This window comes from Schistocerca serialis, chromosome 9 (genome assembly GCF_023864345.2).
Source record: "Schistocerca serialis cubense isolate TAMUIC-IGC-003099 chromosome 9, iqSchSeri2.2, whole genome shotgun sequence".
In the NCBI taxonomy this organism is placed as follows: domain Eukaryota; kingdom Metazoa; phylum Arthropoda; class Insecta; order Orthoptera; family Acrididae; genus Schistocerca; species Schistocerca serialis.
The window spans coordinates 288,322,651-288,345,112 of NC_064646.1; the positions used below are offsets into that span (position 1 = coordinate 288,322,651).

General features: G+C 42.2%; 1 protein-coding gene across 1 annotated transcript in view; it reads right to left on the reverse strand.

Moving 5' to 3' along the window:
• Positions 1–22,462, reverse strand: part of LOC126419040 (rabphilin-3A) — a 1,076,902-nt gene that overhangs the window by 201,881 nt on the left and 852,559 nt on the right. The window contains exon 9 of the mRNA XM_050086103.1: positions 489–609. Coding sequence (XP_049942060.1) covers positions 489–609 — 121 coding nt within the window. The remainder of the gene's footprint in view (positions 1–488; positions 610–22,462) is intronic.

Sequence of the window (22,462 nt, forward strand, 5' to 3'; positions counted from 1 at the left end):
TTGTGCTCTTGTATTAGAGTGTAATTCTGGTTTTCTTGCGTAATTATAGTTTTTCTAATTTTCTTTTATCACGTCAGTATAATTGGTATTTAAAATTCTTGTCTTGTTGAAGAAGAACCGTGCCAGATGTGCGTTGAGTCATACTACCACATACAGAACAGCTACACTTGTGCTTGTTGGCTTCGTAGATTTTATAGTTGCTGGGGACTTAATTAATTAACTGTGTTTACGAAAAGTTTCTTTCATTGTTTGTTGCAGTCAGATTGCGTAATAATTCTAGTCAGGGCCAACCGTTTACGATAATAGCGTAATCGGACAGACAGCTACTAAAAACTAAAAAATATTTTCAATCATATTTAATTAAGCCCCCATGCACTACGTAAGATCCATCATCTATAAATTAATACACATGTTTAGAACAAGAATGAAAGCAGTGTACCTGACATTATGTGTTGTTATGAAAAGAGCGTGGTGCGCAGTGGGCTTACCTTGCCTGCCAGCTCGCGACCAGCTGTTCTTCTCGAGGCCTGGCCTTTGTATTCTGCGCACTCCGTACTTCCCGCCACCGTCTTTCGTCTTCTTCTCCGGCAGTACATATTTCGGTAAGCCCTGTTTGAATCAGAACGAAAAGGTCGTCATTGTAATTTCAAAGCAATCTGCATCTAAACATATTTTGGCAATGTTTTATTCTATTTGTTAAGTATGCAGATGAGAATAGAGATTTACAAGTTAATTAAGAATGAAGGGACAATTTAGACTATAATTAAGTAAATAAGTTCACACCGAAATTGTACAAGCCCAAGTTTGTAGCCTCTGTCAAATCTTCCTTGAAATAACTTATAAAAACTAGCAGTTAACTGTAAAATTCTACAGAATCCATAGTTAATCGTTGGAAAAAAAAAGAAACATATAATGGTCTTCACACGTACAATATCTGGGAAATATCTTACAGTCACCCATTTGCAAACGATAGTGGCCTGTCTAGTTGACTGGTGCGTGAGAAGCATTGTCCACCCAAGATCGAGCGAGGATTTGAGTTGGAGTTGGGGAGGGGGGGGGGGAGAGGGGGAGGGAAATTAATATTAGTCCCAAGGGAGGGAGAAGGATGCAGGAAATTAAACACAATCTCTTAGGAAGCTCAAAGCTATTAAACGACTCCGATTATTTATCAGAAAACAGACTAATACTACCTCTTTATGATAGATACCTACCCTCATCGTAGTTACCTGATAAACTGTAGTTTTAAAGAGATTTGTACATATTACGCTGCCTGAAAATTAAAACTGAAGCATTCTGAAGTGTAGGAGGAAACTAAATGAACATTATGGGTTGAAATGGTATGCGATTTTATTTCAGAGGTAACACAATCAGTTGAGATTTACAACGAACTTGGCAATATGAGCTCACTCATCTGTATGACGCTTCCCTCCCACGACATCCCTCTCTCGTCTACATGCATGTAATGGTTCGGTCGGGAAGGGCGTCCCGTCTTGAGACAAGATGACCCACGACTGTTTTAACTGATCCGTGATATCGAGGATACTGGTACTGCGACGGACTTGACACCCGAGCTGGTGCCACACGAGTCCTGTAGGTAAAAGATGTGACCACATGCGTAATACAGCATCACGCAGACAGTTCACTGAGACAGGTGCCATGTATGGACGAGCGTTATCCCGTTGAAAGACGGCACGACCATACTGTGCTGGAGAGGTAACATGTAAGGACACAAGATGCCCGCGACATATTTTACTTTCGGAGTTCTTGATGGTTCCGATCACTATGATAGCAGGAGGCAGCTGTGCTTCTGCAAAATACTGGAAGAACGGGACATCTCCCCATGTCTCCACCACACTCGTCGACGATGGTCAGCGGGGTGGGGCAGTGCAGAACAGCGACTTATCGCTGAACACAATGTGACGTCGTTGGTGCAGTCCTTGCTTTTGCGGTCACGGCACCACCCCAAACGCAGCCGTTTGTGATGTGACGTTAACGTCAGAATACCCATTGGACAGTAATTCCCTAGTCCGGTTGCTGATAGTGGCCTACCAATGATGTAGGATGACACAGGATGTTGCACGTTACCATGGTATGCACCCGACTGCACGTCACGTCATTACGCCAGGTGCTGGGGCTGTATAGCAATGACGCCTTCCCTTTTAACGTATTAAAATTTAGGTTAATATTTTTACAGAGTATGTTTATCGTGTTGTGTGATTTTTTACTAGTGTTTGTATGCACACCACTGCTGTAGATGTATTGTACGTAATATGGGCGGCGCGTCTTGCAGCTGCCTTCTCCTTGCCAAGTAGCCAGGACGGCCCAAAGAAATGTGTGTGAATTCTAAAGGGGCCAAACTGCTGAGGTCATCGGTCCCTAGATTTACACACTACTTAAACTAACTTATTCTAAGGACAACACACACACCAATGCCCGAGGGAGGACTCGAACCTCTGGCGGGAGAGGCCGCACGATTCGTGACATGACGCCTCTAAACGTACGGTCACTCCGCTCGCCGGCCCAAAGAGCAACGAATTAAAAGCAACCGGCCGTCATAGCAGCGACCCACAGCTTCACTTGAAAATGTAGTTACTGTAAGGGATGGAAAGCGCTTTTCTTTTATTTGTATAGCTATCCGCCAATGTGTTCTACACTGTCCGAAGAGGGTGGTTGTTCTTGCATTCTTACCGCCATATTTGGATTATTGTCCGAGGGCAGTATACTGTATTTATCTGATTAGAGGAAGACCGTTGATACAGCGCAAGTCCCAACCAAGGAGGAAAAAGTGGTGAATCAAATATTCGATCTGAATATAAATGATTCTCGCGAGGTAGTTGTTAATGGTTGATTTTGTTGTCAACGAAGTTTAATGGCGAATGGGTGGATCTGGGAGTCCATTCGTAGCCAACACTGAACTTGACTTAATTTTATTTAGAATTTGGCATTTTAATGTGGAACGCAAATTATTGTGAGTGGAGAAGGTGATATTCAATTTGGTGTTAATTTTATGGTGTCCTTTCCCTATTTCGTGGAGTTTTGAGTAGTGGCTCAGAAGAGTTCCAGGCTGTTTTCATAGAGTCCTGTGACGGAAGGCATTCAAAATAAAACAGCATTCTCTGAGCCTTCGTTCAACTTCTTCAGCAGTAACAGTGTGACTTTAAACAGTATCGTTGTTAAAGCGCGAAGAGGGAAAATAATTTTTGCTGTTCTAATTAACTTTAGGGAAAAAGTGGTGGCGGCATTAGACTTTTATTTTTGTGTAGGCGAGGTCTGTGAGTAGACAGTAGCTTTAGGGGTAGGAAGATTTTTAACACTCTGGTAAAGTTACTATTTCTAGTACTGAAGAAAGTAAATAATAATAAAATCATAATAAAAAACAACAAAGGACTGGAAGAAGGAAAAATGAGAGAAAAGTGTAAGCGAAAAGAAAATTTGACTTCTCATATTTTTCATTTATTTCTACATTAAAAGAGAATTACCGATTTTGTGGTGTGTAGGCACCTAATGAAAGACATTACAGGTAGTACTTAAAATAGTATTTGAAGAAAGACGGGTTTTCGCATTCAGTTATTAAAGAGTCGGCTTCTGATAATGGATTTATACTTAACCAACGATCTCAAAAATAGTATTTCTTTGAGAGAGGAAACGAGAACTGGATGTCGAGTTATAGTAGTCATTCACAAAGAAAGAACTACTTAAAGATTATTAAATGGCTCTGAGCACTATGGGACTTAACATCTGAGGTCATCAGTCCCCTAGAACTACTTAAACCTAACTAACCTAAGGACATCACAAACATCCATGCCCGAGGCAGGATTCGAACCTGCGACCATAGCGGTCGCGCGGTTCCAGACGGAAGCGCCTAGAACCGGCTCTGAGCACTATGGGACTTAACATCTGAGGTCATCAGTCCCCTAGAACTACTTAAACCTAACTAACCAAAGGACATCACAAACATCCATGCCCGAGGCAGGATTCGAACCTGCGACCATAGCGGTCGCGCGGTTCCAGACGGAAGCGCCTAGAACCGGCTCTGAGCACTATGGGACTTAACATCTGAGGTCATCAGTCCCCTAGAACTACTTAAACCTAACTAACCTAAGGACATCACAAACATCCATGCCCGAGGCAGGATTCGAACCTGCGACCATAGCGGTCGCGCGGTTTCAGACGGAAGCGCCTAGAACCGCTCGGCCCGTCCCATTGTCAATTTTGATTTTCAGCAGTATTCCGTCAATTCTTCTGACGTGAATGTCTGGCAGGCACCACCACTGCCCGTAGTCATACACGGTGGCTACATTCCTGTCGCGTATTTCTGCAATACTGGAATGAAATGATGGTATGTCATTGTTGACCTGGATGTCCGGGTTCGGCCGCCAAGTGCAAGTCTTATTTCATTCGGCGCCACATTGGGCGACTTGCGGCCGATGATGAGGGCAACACAACACCCAGTCCACGAGCGGAGAAAATCTCGGAACCGGCCGGGAATCGAACCCGGGCCCAGTGCATGGGACTCAAGCACGTTACCACCCAGCTAAGCAGGCGGTAATACAGTGGGAACATCCAGCTTCTCGTAGCCCTGTTACACGACCTGGTTTAAGCTCAGTGAAGTGCTGATACGGGCGTCTTTGTAGCCTTAAAAGTGTTCTTGAACAGCATCGGCTCCATGTCCAGTCTCAAAGGTTTGTCACCACCTGATCTATTGGCAGGATTACCAGGCTGCTACCATCAATTATACTGCCGCCTATAAAACCGTGGGTAGGAAATGATTTTGATAAAACAGGCCTTCCTCGACTGTGTTGTAATTTTTAGTGATTCAGTGAGCAGTCTGCAGGCTGTTGGTTCAAAATGGTTCAAATGGCTCTGAGCACTATGGGACTCAACATCTTAGGTCATAAGTCCCCTAGAACGTAGAACTACTTAAACCTAACTAACCTAAGGACATCACACACACCCATGCCGAGGCAGGATTCGAACCTGCGACCGTAGCAGTCCCGCGGTTCCGGACTGCAGCGCCAGAACCGCTAGACCACCGCGGCCGGCGGGCTGATAGTCACTGTTACTTGTTGTGGGGCAGTGAGTTAATTAATAAAATATATTGTATTTGTTAGTTGATCACTGTCTTTTTACAAGAGCCTGAAAATTATTTTTGCGGTCAGCCAGAAAGTGCTGGAGAATATATTGACCGTAGTTTCCAGTCTGCAATTTTACATTGTTCTCGCGCTGATTGAAAGAAATGTTTCTAATCGCTATTCACTCAGCAGGATCAGGAAATACGATTGTAAATAAAAGTTCTTGAACTCAATCTGATTCGTATATACAGTTACAGTTCACACACAAAACATAATAATATTCCTGATGATGATAATAATAACGAAAATAATAATAATAATAATAACTAGTGCATAAACAGCTCTAGCGGCAGTTCAGAGGTGACCTCTTTGGTAACTTCCAGTTAAAATAAGCAATCTCGCTGACTTCTGATCATCAAAGTTAATTGCTCACGACAAAAGTGGAAAATAATCTCATGACTTTATATATACTAAGATGGTATCAGTTGTTTCGGACATGTCCGTAGCCCTGTTACACGACCTGGTTGTCTGTTGTTTCGGACATGTCCGAAAGAGCAGATACCATCTTAGTATACATACAGTTAAGGCTCACCGGCCACTTGACCATCTTCTTCTTCTGTGCGAGTGCACAAACAGTGCCCGAACTCTTATGGGAATCGGCAACGCGCCGCGAGTAATGAGTATAATCGGCGGGGGCACTACGAATGTAGTGCGGGACAATACGTTGAGAATGTGGGTTTCGCGGGAGGCGTGCCAGAGATAAATCTCTGCAGTCGCCCTATCCTCTGTGTACTCGGTGGCTCAGATGGATAGAGTGTCTGCCATGTAAGCAGGAGGTCCCGGGTTCGAGTCCCGGTCGTGGAACACATTTTCATCTGTTCCCGTTGACGTATGTGAACGCCTGTAAGCAGCTAAGGGTGTTCAATTAATTGTAATTTCAATCTCATGACTTGCCACGTGGTTTTGTTAATATTATGGGTGGCACACTAAACAGTTACTTCCGAGAAATCTAAGTTATCCAAGACAGTGTACAGTCCTCATGTTTTCACTTCCTGTTTGTACCTGAAGCGTGCGTTTAGCAGCTTACTGGCTGTGACGTCACCTGAGGCAGTCAGCAATTGACTGACGCGATTACAGCGTGTATTTAAAGCAAACCTGATTTGTACCCTCACAGTGGCGGTCTACGTAAGTACAACGTTGGTCATATTGTCGTTACTGTGTGTAACACCCCAGGAGCACATTACATTTTCATACTGGTCTCATATTTTTTATAAATGTAGCTATGACGTTAATAATTATTTCTGTTTGTTTCTCACAGTTTTAACTCTGTGTATTTGTCCACCACCTGCAAATCATGAATGAATATCTTACTAATGATGCGTTACACTGTTGTTTGTTGTCGTAGATCTGAAGATGGTTGTTAATAAACAGAAACAGGTAATCAGATAATTTCAATTTTTTGTGGCGATCGAGGATATTAAAATATTTAATAAATAAATTAAAGTGTTAGGAAGACGTTTCTGGAGGTAATTGTCTAGGGTATAGCCTTGTACGGAAGTGGACGTGAGCAGTAAATAGTTCAGACAAGAAGGGAAAGGAAACTTTTGAAAAGTGGTGCTACAGAAGAATACTGAAGATTACGTGGACAATCGATTAACCAATGAGGAGGTACTGAATCGTTTTGGGGAGAAAAGAAATTTATGGCAGAAGTTAACTAAAAGAAGGGATTGATGCGTAGGACATATACTGAAGCATCAAGAAATCGTAAATTTGGTATTGTAGGAGGTGCAGAAATTGTAGATTGATGCGATGGCCTGACTACTGGAAGCAGTTTCAAATGAGTATAAGTTGCAATGGTTATGCAGAGTTGAAGAATCTTGGACAGGGTAGCTCCGCATAGCGAGCTGCGTCATACCAGTCTCCGGACCGGAGACTACTACAACAAGATTTTTAAACGTCTCCTCGTTAACAGTCTTCTCCTCCTTCTCCTCCTCCTTATGCATTCAGTGACACCCACAAAGGAATCGTACTCTATACCTATCAAAAATATTACGATAGTGCTGATAATCTCGTTTTATGGTGAGGAAGACAGTTGAACTACAGATGGCGTTCGAGTAAACAAATAACCCTAGGAAAACTGAAATATCATTTCGCATACAAAATGTATTCAGACCTAACATGCAAACAAAACACTAAAAATAATTCTGAAATTCGAGTTTTCATTTTCAGGAAGTTGTGTATCATGTAAACGTAGCAAAATGCTAACGGAGGGCTTTCTGAACTTTTCATGTAAGAAAGAGGTCACATGTGTTTACCACGATTAAGGTACTGTGAAGACTTGTAGAAAATGAGTTCTGACATGGAAATGAAACGTTTCGAGACCCACATTTATCGAACGTAAATGGCTCGCCATTAAAGTAGTGACACAAAACTACAAACGGCATACTAAAAACTTCAAATGAGCATGAAGCGACTACATGCTTGGATATGCTAATTTAACATTCCACGCCTACCACACAAAGAAAGTAGGAGTAATGGCATCTACATTCTGACAGCGGGTTGCTCTTTCAGAAATAGGATTTTAATGGTGTTTGTGATAACATTGTACGAGGGGCGTTCAGAAAGTAAGCTCCGATCGGTCGCGAAATGGAAACGACTATGAAAATCCGATAAAGCTTTGCACAGATGTGTTGGGTAGTGTCTCTAGTATAACCCCAGTTAGCATCACGTCGCTCTTCTCATTTCTGAGCTCGCAGTGAGTGCGTAAAGATGTCTAGAAAATAGTGTCTGCCGCCAAGTACGAGGGCCTGGTGAGAAATTTCGCCTGAAGCTATGCAGCTAACATTACATAACTGTCGTGCTGTTTCGTCTTCACGACAATTCTCAGCCGCATTCTGCAGGGGCAATGAAGATGCTCCTGCATTGTTTTCAAATGGAAATGTTAGATTACCCACAATACAGTCCGCAATTGTCTCCCCCTGAGTTTCATCTCTGGTCACATGAACCGCTGTCTTTGAAGACAACATTTTGACACAGACAACGAGGTGTAGGCCAGCGTGGAGAATTGGCGGAAAGCACTGGCGACTGCCTTCTATGATCAGGCTATTGAAAAGTTGGTACAACGCTATGACAAAAGTCTAAGTCAGAACGGCGACTACGTAGAGAAGTAGCTGAAAGGTGTAGCTAATTGTTACAAGTAAAACATTTCTGATGTTCACTGTGGTTTCAATTTGGCAATCAATCGGAGCTTACTTTCTGAACAGGCCTCGTATTATGCCTTGTGTAAGAAGAAAAAAGGTCGCCCAGCACCTGTCGGAATTCGACAGTGGCAATATAATGGTGTATTGACACATAACTGTTCGATATCGTGCAGCTACGCCACGGACCTTGTGTCAGGAGATGAGCTTGTTTGCGGATAGGGAAGTATGCGCATGGACAGTACGATGACTTCTGGAACACCACGAGGGTTCAGCACTGCGGTCGTTGTTACGGCTTCCCTTGACGCAGCCGAAGAAATTCTCACAGGTACTGTTGCGCCCAACAATACTGGACACAAGAGTGGCCCCACGTCATCTGCTCGGACGAGTCCCGGTTTCACTTAAAGCGTTGTGATGAACGTTGACAGACTGTATTGGTCATCAACACACAGGCACAGCATCTGGCGTGATGATATGGGGTATCGTTTGGTACACATCACAATCAGCTTTGGCTTGCACAATCGGTAGTTTCGACAGTAGCCGTTACATTTCTGACGTTTTAAGGCCAGTGGCTGCGTCCTATCATCGAAGTCTCCGTGACATCCTTCAGCAAGATAATGCAAGATCCACTGAAAACATATAGTCGTGAGTTGCCATGAGAGTGGCATGCAACCGCTCGACAGCCACTATGATGGATGAACCCTCGCTCAGAGTTGAAGCATGACCGACTGTACACGTATCTCTCCTGCAGACGCAGTTCGATTCTTGTTACTGCCAGGTAAGGTAGCTCTCTGTATTAATAATGGCACCCTGTTTCTGATTGTTGAGTTAGATGGATCGTTACATGTTCCATAGATCATCGAAACGAATTTTTATCGAAATGTTGTGGAAGGAGTCAATTTACAGGATACGCAACGTGAAAAATTTTAAGATTAATGAACATATTTTCTTCAGTCGTTCTGTTCATCCAACTACATTTAAAACCCAGGTTCCTTTCAAACTATAAGTCTTCAAACAAAAATTCGTTTATGGTACAGAAAGGCTTCATGTTAGATTTAAAGCTTCCTTGGTGCTTGTTAGCCATTTTATGTTATTGGGCAAGTAATAAAAAAAATGTTGACGGATACTGAGCTCCTTTCTGAGTCAGTTACAGCTTTAATGGAAAGTAATGAAGGTAATTTTCCATCTGTTATTCAAGGTATGGACACTACTATTTTTCTAATATTGTTGTGGATTTTCTGCGATGAATCTCAGTAGCGAATATATGTACCGTGAAGGCAATGTTAAAATAACTAATTCCCTAAAGAGCTATCAACAACATGAATGCAGGGAACGCCACATGTTAACCTTACTGCTTGCTTTTGTGCACTCAATACATTTTTCTTAGTGATTAGCTACCCCAGAAAATCACTCCATAACACGTTACTACTCTTAAGTGGAAATATTCAAAATATGTTAGGATACTCATTCGTTTGTTTTTCAAGATTCGCTGTCATCAGAAGAGTAAGAGTAGCTTAACTTAATTGTTGGAGCAGTTCAGTAACATGTTTCATCCAGTTCAAGTTTTTAACCAAAAAATTTGAAAAATTATGGCTTGTTTACTCACTGCTATTCATCTGCTAAATCATTTATTTATTATACAGAACTAAACATAGTGTTTCCTCAAAATTTTGGAGGCGTCTATTTTCAGACAGTCACTTAATAATTAACCTGAAAACATCATTAACAATTTCTTCTATTGCTTTCGCTCTACTGGGATTTATTATAACACTAGTGTCATCTGCTAAAAGTGCCATTCTGCTTGTAGAATGTTAAGTGGAGAGTCGTCCACATACATTACGAATAGCAATGCGCTCAAAATTGTATGCTGCAGAATTCCCTTCGTGATTGCTGCCCCGAAATTAAAACTGACTCTCCGTCCAACATTTTTGCATTCTGTTTGCTAAAGATAACTCGAACCAGCTGTGTAAGTTCGTCATTACCATTTAACTTAACTTTTTCTTGGAATGTAAAACATCTACGCAGTCAAACGCCTTGTAAAGATCACAAAAATACCAACTGCCGATTTTTATTATGTATGGCTTCAATTATGTGATGAGTAAATGTATAAACAACTTTCTTAGTCGAGCAACCGTTCTGGAATCAAATTATGATACGCTAAGCAAACTGTCTGTAGTTAATTGAGAGACTACTACTGAGTATATTTCTTTTTCGAATATTTTGGGAAAACGTCACTAAAGAAAATAGATGAAATTATTTAAGTCTTTCGTATCTCCTTTGTTATATAGGGATATATAATAATGGCATACTTTAATCTGTCTGGAAAAATTCCCTGTGCGATTCATGCATTACGTATATCATTAATAACAATACTTATTAAATTAAAATCACTCTTCAGAATTCTGTCTGAAATTTCAACAACAGCATAGGAGCTGGCTTTGTTAACTTTTATATTATATTAATTTGCCGGCCGGTGTGGCCGAGCGGTTCTAGGCGCTTCAGTCTGGAACCGCGCGACCGCTACGGTCGCAGGTTCGAATCCTGCCTCGGGCATGGATGTGTGTGATGTCCTTAGGTTAGTTAGGTTTAACTAGTTCTAAGTTCTAGGAGACTGATGACCTCCGATGTTAAGTCCCATACTGCTCAGAGCCATTTGAGCCATATATTAATTTCTATAAAGGATGTTGATGTTGACGCTACTTCTAGTTCCTTATAGTTTTTATGGATAACATTTTTAACACATCCTCTTGTTTATTCAGTTGAATCATTTATTCCTATTTTTCTGCTACATTTAGAAACTGATTGTTAAAAACACTCGCAACTTGTGAATTGTCAGCGACATCGTTATTATTCAGTTTAAATGTGATAGTATCTAGTACAATAACAGGTTGTCCTGTCTCGCATTTAACACTATCGCTTATGGTTTTAATCTAATTAGCTGGATAATTAATTTTTATCAGGATCTGCACATTTATGGAGATTTTATGGACTTTCCTTGCCTTTGTAGAATACAAGCAACGTCATACCTTGACTTATTCTGACCTTTATATGACTTTCCCTTTTCCTGTTATATGACAATTCCTTTTAGTTAACTACGGCCTTATTTTTCAATGGACTTTCCGGATAACTTTTTAGGAAACTTACCCTCAAATTTCGACACCAGTTTATTGTGGGATATATCGAATATCACATTATCATCTCTATTCACGTATACCACATCTCATAACAACTACTGCAACTTATTATTAAAACGTTTAATATTGTTTTCTTTCAGCTATGCATTATGCGGTTTATAAGTAAAAATTAATTATTATATCCTTGGAGGTGTTGTAGTTCTAATGGCCTGCAATTTACTTTATGCTTCTAAACTACCTGACACAAAAAGTGAAGCACCTGGAAAGGGAAGAAACGAATTAAACCTGACAGTTTGGGAGCGTATGTAATGTTATTTCAGTGATTACAAAATCCAGTCAAATTTACAACGAACCTAGGAGCATAAGCCCACTATCATTATGACGTTGCAGCCCCTCTGGGCAGGATGCAGTGGTGCAGTTGGGACTGGTGTTATTAAGCTGTTGTAACCTCTTCTGGGGAAAGCTGGCCCACAACTGTCGCCACAGGTCGTCGATATCCTGGATAATGTTACTGGAATGGAGTTCACATCCTTGCTGGTTCCACACACGTACTATCGCAAAAAATGGTTCAAATGGCTCTGAGCACTATGCGACTTAACTTCTAAGGTCATCAGTCGCCTAGAACTTAGAACTAATTAAACCTAACTAACCTAAGGACATCACACACATCCATGCCCGAGGCAGGATTCGAACCTGCGACCGTAGCGGTCGCTCGGTTCCAGACTGTAGCGCCCAGAACCGTACTATCGCAGGCCGACAGGGGAAACTTTGTGGCCACGAAAGCACCTCAAAACAACACAGGAAATTCATGGAGACATGCGCAATGTGCGGACGAGTATTATCCTGCTGAAAAATGCCATCTCGATATTGTTGTGTGAAAGGTAACAATCCAGAATGCCTGAGCGTACTTCGGCGCTATTCATAAGCAGTCTGTGCTTCCCGGCCACAGCACCGCCCCCAAACTCAGCCGTTTCTGTTGCATTGGTAACGGCGTCCAACGCAGGGGACGATAATTGCCCAGTCTAGCTGCTACCGGTCTCCGACCAATGATGCAAGAAAACACACAATCTGCCAATGAGTTCATTACCTGGTCAGGTGCGAAGGGGTTAAGATGTGCTTGGTGCATAGTAGAACGATCCTCCACTTTGGTGATCAGACATGGCAGACTGGAACGTTGACTACGTTTATTGCTGCTCTCACTTTTCCATGCAGTCCAACATCTGGATACTGTCACATCTGAATGCCTCACGAATTCAGATATTGCATGATTCGACCAGACCCACAACGAACCACCTTTCAAATTCTGTCAGGCGCTGATAACTCTGTCCCAGACGAGTAAGCGACATCTGTGTCCTTCACATTGGTCATTCAACATCTGACGTTGTTCACCCCCCCCCCCCTTCCCCCCAGTTAGATACCCTACCAGGACTGGCAAAAGATTAAACAGGAACAACACTAATGCATTCTGGTGGTCGCTTTACCTGTCGCAGAGAATAGCACCTGTAATCATTTACATTCCCGCCGATGTTGCGTACGTGAAATATACTGGCAATCGACCGTGTCTTGTGGATCGTTCACTTTTTTTGTTAGGTAATGTATGTGTGCGGAATGTGTCGTGAAGGTTTCGCCTTGTGTACTGTTAAATCCAGTATGCCAGACATTGACCATATTCTGCAACACATTCACCATCATTAAGGTTATCCACCGGAAAAATGGACGATAATAATGCTGAAGGCCTCCTCCGTATTTTCCGTGCATTGCAGCCTTCAGAGATACGCATCCATGTTTTGCAATATCGTCTACCCACCTCTCATTAGGCCCTAGTCTCCGTCTGTTCTGACCATCCATTCTCCAAATTCTTCCATAACATACTCCTATTTCTTTGTTATGCTTAACTATTGGACACTAATGTACTGCAAGGTATCTATGATAAACTCAGTCCAGTTACACTGCTGTAGGTGGAAACTAGAATGAAAAAAGTAGTATGTGCGTTTGGATAAACTTTCTCAACCAATGAACATCGAGTGTTACGCTATTTAAATATTCAGTTTCCAATAGGCTTCAACATAAATGAGAAATATGAGCAGTAAAGGTCTTATTTGAAAACAGCGTGTTTTAACGGTTTTTCAAGCACATTTCTTTGATTCTCGACATAGGTTCTTTACAGTAGTTCAGAGCTGTTCGCAGTTCAAAAACGGTTCAAATGGCTCTAAGCACTATGGAACTTAACATCTGAGGTCATCAGTCCCCTAGACTTAGAACTACTTAAACCTAATTAACATAAGGACATCACGCACATCCATGCCCGAGGCAGGATTCGAACCTGCGACCGTAGCAGCAGCGCGGTTCCGGACTGAAGCGCCTAGAACCGCTCGCTGTTCCCAGTAATCTAGTATTTACCAATGAAAATATCTTATTCTCACGTTTCTTACGATTTATTGCTTTTATTTCAGTAACGTTCTGTGAACTAGACTGTGAGCACACAAAGTTCAGAAATTTATTTTATTCCTCGCGTATAAACTACGTCAGCGCAGTAAGTACGGTGGCAGCTTGATCCAAAAACTGTAGACAACAGGTGAGCATTCAGTCATTCTGTTGTGAGCAGGCAGTGTTAAGGAGCGGACACGGCGGCAGCAGTGTGTCAGCGTTTTAGTGTCACAAATCGCAATGGAGCAACGTCTCTAAAGCAAGTGATCAAAACAGTCTCCGAAACGTTTTGAAGATGAAAAATGTGTGCGCAGAGTTTGTCCCGCACGCCCTGACTCCCGAACAGAAACGACGACGGTTGGACATCTGCCACGACCTGATTGAAATGCAGAATTTTTCTGAGTCACCACGAATGATGAAATTCGATGTTATCCAAACGAACCTATCAGAAAACGACAAAGTGCAGAAATTCATATGAATGGTCAACGCTTTGACTAAATAACCCACATAAAAGCCAATGTGACGCGCGACTATCCGAAAGCTGGTGTGTTCTGACACTTTCACACGATTGTATTAACGTCCTGCGGATTTTACTCAAGTGCGGATAGATTACGCAGAACACCTGAATCATTAAAAGCAGTGTCTTAACTTTTCTCTCTTTTTTATTAATCCACTTTCGAAACTTTTTGATTGGCGGTATATAACAGTAGTGACCCGATCCATAACCCAACAAAATTGTCTGCTAAGCTTATACGGAAATTGAGATGAGCAGAAGACCTGTGCGAGCCAATGATTCATAATGTTTTAATAGTTTGGTAAAGAAACCACGTAATGTAATTTTAGATACTAACTATAGCCTTCCTACATTTATATAAATTTTGAGAGACTTGTCAACTCGATGATCTATTTACCTGTCACCTTACTATTGCGACATTCCTGCCTGTTAGTATCCAAGCGCAACGTTAATATAGTTTTCCTCGGATCTATGGAGGGAATGAAATGGGGGCACTAGCACCCCCTCCACCTCGCTATACGCAAGTTGTCAGGGAGGGAGAAAAGTATTGCCGTCAATACAAACGGGTGGAATAAAGGAAGCCATTTCAGTCGGAAGAATGTAGACGTCCTACGCAAGGCCAGGCAACAAAACGGAGAGTTTTGAAAGGCGACTGATGCGACGGGAAATCAAGCTGTAGGTACTGATTGATGTAGCAGCCTGAAGTTATCAATATACGAGTGATGATCAATAAGAAACACACATAAAAAACCATGATATATAGTAGATGAGTATGCCTCAGTTTTAGCTATGTATCAACGTAGTAAGTGAAATTTGCACTCATTCTCTCAGACAGCAGCATCCATTCCGATAACAGTCCGTTTCTAGAAAATAATTGCGTAAACTCTGCTTCCTTTGTTCTGAATTGATGTGTGTGTTCGCACTGGTATTTCTTCATAGTATCATATGAAAGTGCGATGGCGCAAACCCTGAACGGTATGGTGAATGCTGGACCACCTAACAACCACTTGTCAATGTTTTTTAACTAACAGAACCCTCAAGATAGTAATACCGACGTGATCATCCTCATGAAGAAGTATGGCATTTGCAACATTGATGGCATTTTACAATGGACGTGAGTCAATTCTGGTAGTATTCATCCATAGCTTGCAGCGTTTTTGAACGATCCAATGTAAAAAATTACACGAAAAGAATACCCCAACTATTAGAATACAATCATCATAACCATCATCATCACCTGTTTAACTTCTATATCTTTATATCCACATATTATATTTACAAAAATCAATGTATGTATGTATGTTTGTTCCACATCTTCTTAGAAGCCACTGGACAGGTTCTGACTAAACTCTGGACACAATCTGGCAAGAAATACTGTAGGATGTAAGATACACTTATTACCCGTATGGTTGTGGATGAAAAGCGGGTGGTACAGAAGAATAACTCAGGAACGTCTGAACCAACTTCAACCAAATTTTGTATGTATGTTACCGGCAAAGTGTCAAATGAAAGAATTTGATATAATGCCTACGCAATATATAGAATGCTTAGAACTTTTTGGGAAGTTTTTAATTTAATAATTTTCGCAGAAGTCTATAAAACACCTGAGTGTTTTACCAAATGTGTAATACACACAGGCAAAGTATAAAATTACAGTGGAATAACTTGTTCAAAGTAGCACAGATGTTTATGAAAAACTCTATGTTGTGATGAGTTATATTACCATAGAGTATGTAGTAGACAACCCGCCAGGTTAATCAAGAGCGCTAATGCGCTGCTTCCTGGACTTGGGTAGGCGCGCCGGCCCCGGATCGATTCCGCCCGGCGGATAAACGACGAGGGCTGGTGTGCTGGCCAGGCTGGATGTGGTTTTTAGGCGGTATTCCACATCCCCCCAGGTGAATACCGGGCTGGTCTGCACATTCTGCTTCAGTTACACGACGTGAAAGCATCTTAACACATGGCACTGTTCCATCGATTACACTAGATACAGACAGCTAGGGTACACTTATTCTGTCCCGAGGGGTAAGGGATGGTGGCAGGAATGGCATCCAGCCACCCCTTAACATTAACATTGCCAAATCCGTACCTAACCAAGCCGAACCTGCGCAAGCGCCGCATAATGGCGTAAGCGATAGAAATACAGTGTCTAGTAGACAACTCCTTTGTTATCCTGTATCGCCCGTCTTGGCCAATAGATGAATGAGTCTCAAAGTATGAGAAACAACTCATTACCCGGCATGTAAAATGTAAGTGCATCACATATTTCATTCAGAAGTTGTACCAGTGTTCCCTAGACGCTCGTTACACTGTACTTCTTCATTAATCAATAACGACGAAGCTGCTTCTTTTTACAAACTTAGCCATAATTCCGCCCCTCATCTTTTCGTTACAGCGATCGCCTGTTAGGAAAACACTGCCCCTAAAGAACTATTCCTCTCATTGTCTGCAACTCTCTATAAAATCGATCTTTTATTGCAACTGCCGAATCATCAGTCATAACATTTTCACAGTCATCATGTGCAGTCTCCATTTTAGCGAAAGTGAAACTGTGACACAACTGAGCTCCAACCGAACTGGACTGAAACTGTTACAACAATGATGTGAATCTTTCAACTGTGAAAATATTTGAATTATCTTTCTTTCATACTTTGCATTTAATGTAACCGGCGTTCTATTAAGTGCCTGGGCAAAATATTAAATAAGATGCACTGCACACCCTACCTCATGGATTTTGGCACTCTATATCGTGCCTAAAAATTCCATCAAACGGCCGATTTCACTATCTACCGGTAACATATACACTGATAAGTCAGGACGTTATGACCACTGCTCACCGCAAGGTTCTATGCTGCCTGGTGACGCTCAGGGCAAATGATGCGGTGAGACAAGTATATGAGCGGAGCACAGAGGAATGGGGAATCATTATAGCAACGATAAGTAGCGCAAATGCGGAAACTAGCCGACTAAAGTGACTTTGACAAAAGCTATATTGTTGTGGCCCAGTGCCTGGGAGCGAGCATCTCGGAAACAGCGGAGCTGGTCGGTTGCTCGCGTGCTACTGTCGTGAGCATCTATGGAAAGTGATTGAAGAGCACTGAAACCACGAGTAGGAGACAAGGAGTTGGACGTCCATACCTCATTGCAGAACATAGGGATGGGAGGCTTGACCGTTCTCTAAAGCAGGATAGGCGGCGATCTGTGACGAATCTGACGACAGAGTACAGAGCTGGTGAAGGCATAGTTGTTTTGGAGCACGTTGTTCAGCGCACAGTGTTGAACATGGTTCTCTGAAGCAGAGGACTCCTACGCGTTCCCAAGTTAACCCAACAACATCGTAAATTATGGTTACAGTGGGCCTGGGAGCATCGAGATTGGACCGCGAATCAATGGAATCGTGTCGCGGATGAATACCGTTTATTGTTAAACCAGGTCGATGGTCGTGTCCAGTTACGTCATCCAGGCGAAAGGCTGCTCAAAATATGCAGCGCGCCACGGACACAGGTCGGTGGGAGCAGTATTATGCTATGGGGCACATTCACCTGGACTTCCATTAGACCTACAGTGGTAGTCGAAGGCACCAGACAGCCGTGGACTACGTGAACGTTATTACGTACCGCCTGTAACCCCTTATGCTCGATGTCTTCCTCAACAGCGGTGGCATCTTCCAGAGGGATAATTGTCCGTGCCACAAGGCCACAATTGTGCTGCAATGGTTTGTGGAGCATGATAGTGAATTCACGTTGACGTCTTGGCCATATAATTCGACTTATCTGAATCCGATGAAACCCAACTGGGACGCTATCGTGTGCCAGCTCCGCGCCCACTTATCAGCCGCCGGTAAATTGCGGGATGTGTGTGACCCGTGCGTAGGCTCTGGTGCCACAAATCTCTGGAAACCTATCAAATACTTGTCGAAGCCGTGGCACGCAGAATCACTGCTGAAATACGTCCCACAGGTGGACCAACACACTTTTATGTAGGCGGTCAAATTGTTTTGGCTCATCAGTGTATATAAATAATAAACATGTATGTGTACATAAAATTATTTGCATAATATAATTATCTGTATAAAAATGCCATGGGGCTAATATACCCCTATGACACACAGGGCCGGCCGCGGTGGCCGTGCGGTTCTAGGCGCTACAGTCTGGAACCGCGGGACTGCTACGGTCGCAGGTTCGAATCCTGCCTCGGGCATGGATGTGTGTGATGTCCTTGGGTTAGTTAGGTTTGAGTAGTTCTAAGTTCTAGGTGACTGATGACCTAAGATGTTAAGTCCCATAGTGCTCAGAGCCATTTGACACATAGGGAAGGTAGCGCGAGAAGCCGCGTTATGCAAAAATATTCGATAACGGCTGATACTGGCATCGTATCCACTGTTTTATGGGTTCCTGCGTTCATTAGTGACAGTCCCAATCGCGTTCCACATGTAGGGGTGAGGCGGAGTGTAAGGATAGGGACGTATTTCCATATATCTGTAATATGTGAAGCAATTTATATCAGACTTGGGTCATGCATCATTTACTATCTGAGAAAAATATTACTGTGACAGAAAGACACACAGAGCACTGACAGCAGGGGTAAAATTGGTTATATAAAAGCATAATCCAGGAATATGTAGAGTAATTTCTACAAAATTTAATGTAAACAGAGACTGACACGAAAGAAAACGAGAAAAAATAAAGCACGCAGAAGACATGGTTCGACGTCGATGTTACTTCGTACACGTATCCACCATTGGCGGTTATGTACCTGATTAGAGCTCCAGTTCTCTGTGACTGGTAGGACGACCACCAGACCACTTTAATGTTGTTTGTTTTTAATGCTGTTATCGGATTTGGTAGGGTATTAGAGGGGAATGAACGGCCTCTAATGTTGGGGGTTCACTGTGAAAGACATGGAGGTGCCACGTACTCATCTGAGAGTGCATTATCACCACCTGACAGAGTTTGAAAGTTGCCTCATTGTGGGTCTCCGTTTGGCCAACTGGTCAAGTCATGCAATATCCACTCTTGTGAGGCATTCGGATGTGGCAGTTGTGAAATTATTATTAAAATTCTTATAATTTTGAGGGTGTACTCATCCAACTGCTTTTTATCTGCTGCTGCCACAACCGCTGTGTTACTTCATGTCCACTGCAAGTTGGTTTTTGCACCAAGAATGACCAATACTAACATTATGTTTCAGAACCTTTATTCTATATGACGACATAATTATTATGTTACATTGACAAAACTGAAAAATACTGCCATGCTTACAACACTGACGTACATCTTACTTAAGCAATTACATGTTTCTTGCACAAAATCCCATAAGACACTGACGTAAAATGCCAACATGGCTGCCCCTTTATATATAATTCCCAACAATCCTCGGTATTGTTATAAAGGGTTTTTTAATAAAATTATGATTAAAACTGTTGCCTCAAAATTAATGAAATATTTCAACAGTTGCACTGGCTCTTATAGAGCAAATACATATATGGTTTTTTAAGCATTTAACATTTCAGGAGTGTGCAAATACTCAAAATATTAAATATTTAAACAATACTTTTACAATTGTTATAAAATGCAAAAGATACATGGTTCGGAAAATGTTCCTACCAATTACAGGACCTGTACACTTCAATACAATTATAATTTATTAACCAGTTTCATTGCAATAATAATACAAGCACAGGTCCACCTTTTGTTTATATGAGTAATTCCTGTTTATTTCAAACTGGATCGAAAAATACGTGTTTTAAATGGGTTTCAATGGACTATTACGTCTCACAGTGGTCCGATGTTGGAGAGTATCGGCACGTAGGGGCAGGCATTCTCCTAGTTAAGGTTGCTGTTCACCATGTCTGACCACTACTATAGAGGATCGCCGTACTGTGCGACAAGCACGCTGTAAAGTCTTCACATTTGTGCTTGCAACAAGTAATTGACTCCCTGAAACATACTTTATCATCCAGCACCACTGGTTAGAGACTAGCAGCATCCAGACTTGGTATTTACAGTCCCATGCGTAACGTGCCGTTAACGCCGAAACACAAGCGGCTGCGTGGTGCTGTGACAGAGAATCATGGGCGGCTGATGAATCGCGGTTCTGCACCACCCTGATGGCTATTGTTGACAAGTATGGTGGCGACCTGGGGAGAGACAGCAGCACTGTTACTCCTCGCGTTATGGTGTGTGGAGCCATCGGATATGATTTTAAGATCACGGCTGACAGTGGTTGACAGCACAATGGTGCGTTTCTGACATGCTGCCTCGCAAGCAACAGTGTCGAGGTGCCATTATTCAGCAGGGCGGTGCTAGTCAACAAATGGCACGCGTGTCATTGAACTGTATTCCCTGTGTTAGGTACTCCCCATAGACAGCCTTATCCACATCTGTCCCTGACACGACACGTGTGGGATGAGCTTGTACGTCAACTCTGTCCCAGTGCCATTGTCCTGGGTATCAGGGACCATTTACAACAGTTGTGGGTCAGTTTGTTTTAGGAGAGGATGCAACGGCTTTCTGACACTCATTACAACGAAATAAGGGCTACCATCCAGGGCTGAGGTGGTGCAACGTCATGCAGATAAGTGCCCTCATACGGTCAAGTACTCTGTATATTTGAAGCGATTTTTTAAAGCACTGAAACAACCTCACGTACCCTCTCCACCCGTGAAGTTTCATATCGTTTCCTCCTCCCCTTCTGGATGCTTCAGTGTTTTGTCACGTAGTGTTCAGGTCTCTTTATTTGTGTAAAAGTACACACATATACGTGTGTGAAGCCGCGAACAAAGAGCCAGCGCTGCATAAGGGCCTCCTCTTGATATGTCCATGCAGTAAGGTCTTCAAATATTCAAATCCATGTCGCTACCGGACGTGTTCCGATATCATCCACTCAACTCACCTTACGTCGTTGTTCGGTCTTTTCTTATCTCGTACAGCCAAGTGAAGAACTTCTGTCGTCACTTTATCATCAATTCTGGCCTGGGTACATCTTCAGACCCTCCCTACTTCGATTTTACTGGTCATAATTACGTCTTCCCTCCAGACTCTTCCCACTTTCATTTGTTTGTTTTCGTGTCCTTCCTAAAAATTCACTACGTTCGTCTCTGCATTTATCGCTGACCAAACGTTAGTTTTGTAATTGTTTTCACTTTAATAGTCCAGGTCTTACTGCTAGAAGGCAAAACTGGTAATACAGTGATGTAAACTTTCATTTATGAGGAAATCGTAAGATTAATTTGGGAAATGTTGTATCCATTTTTACTCTTCTGTTTCTTTCTTTTGATGACGATAACATTCGTTGTACTAATCTACCGTAAACTGATAAACTCGTCAAACTGTTATTCGTATTCATTGTTAATTTGTGCTATTTTCTTTGTGATATGTTGATTATACATTATTTTAGCGTCGTGGTAATCGGTTTTTCACGCCTCCTTTTAAACTTGCTCTGTTACTCTATTGTATTAGAAGTTGTTGTTTAAGTTCACTAGAGCACACGTTACAATTTCACCCACAAAATAAAAATAATTTTGATACACTCCTGAAGCACATATTTGATCTTTGTTTTCTCAGTTTACGGAGCTGAATAGTGAATACTTCCTCGGCACACATTCCGATTGTTTTGGTGGTACAGAATACCTACATATTTCCTAATTAATGAGGAACTCATAGTCATTGCAGAAAATATTTTATATCCACGTAAGTCGCTCTCTATTCAGAACGAGTTAATGAACCCTGCTCACCAAACAATACTAAACACAGTCGCTTTTATGTCAGATACACCACAAGCATGTATTTTTATATACAGTGGTGTGTAAAACTTGAGGATGAAAGAAGATTTCACAAGAAGTCCCGCTTCAAAGTAATAAATCTAGATGACAGTTGGGCGATACACAGAAAGAATGCTGTATGAACCACGATATGGCAGAGGTGAAACACGTAGTGCAGCCAGGAACATTGTCCAACATGATCGCTCAGTCAGACCAGTATGGCCGAGCGGTTCTAGGCGCTTCAGTCCGGAACCGCTCTTCTGTTCTGGTCTCAGATTCGAATCCTGCCTCGGGCATGGATGTGTGTGATTTCCTTAGGTTAGTTAGGTTTGAGTAGTTTCTAAGTCTAGGGCACT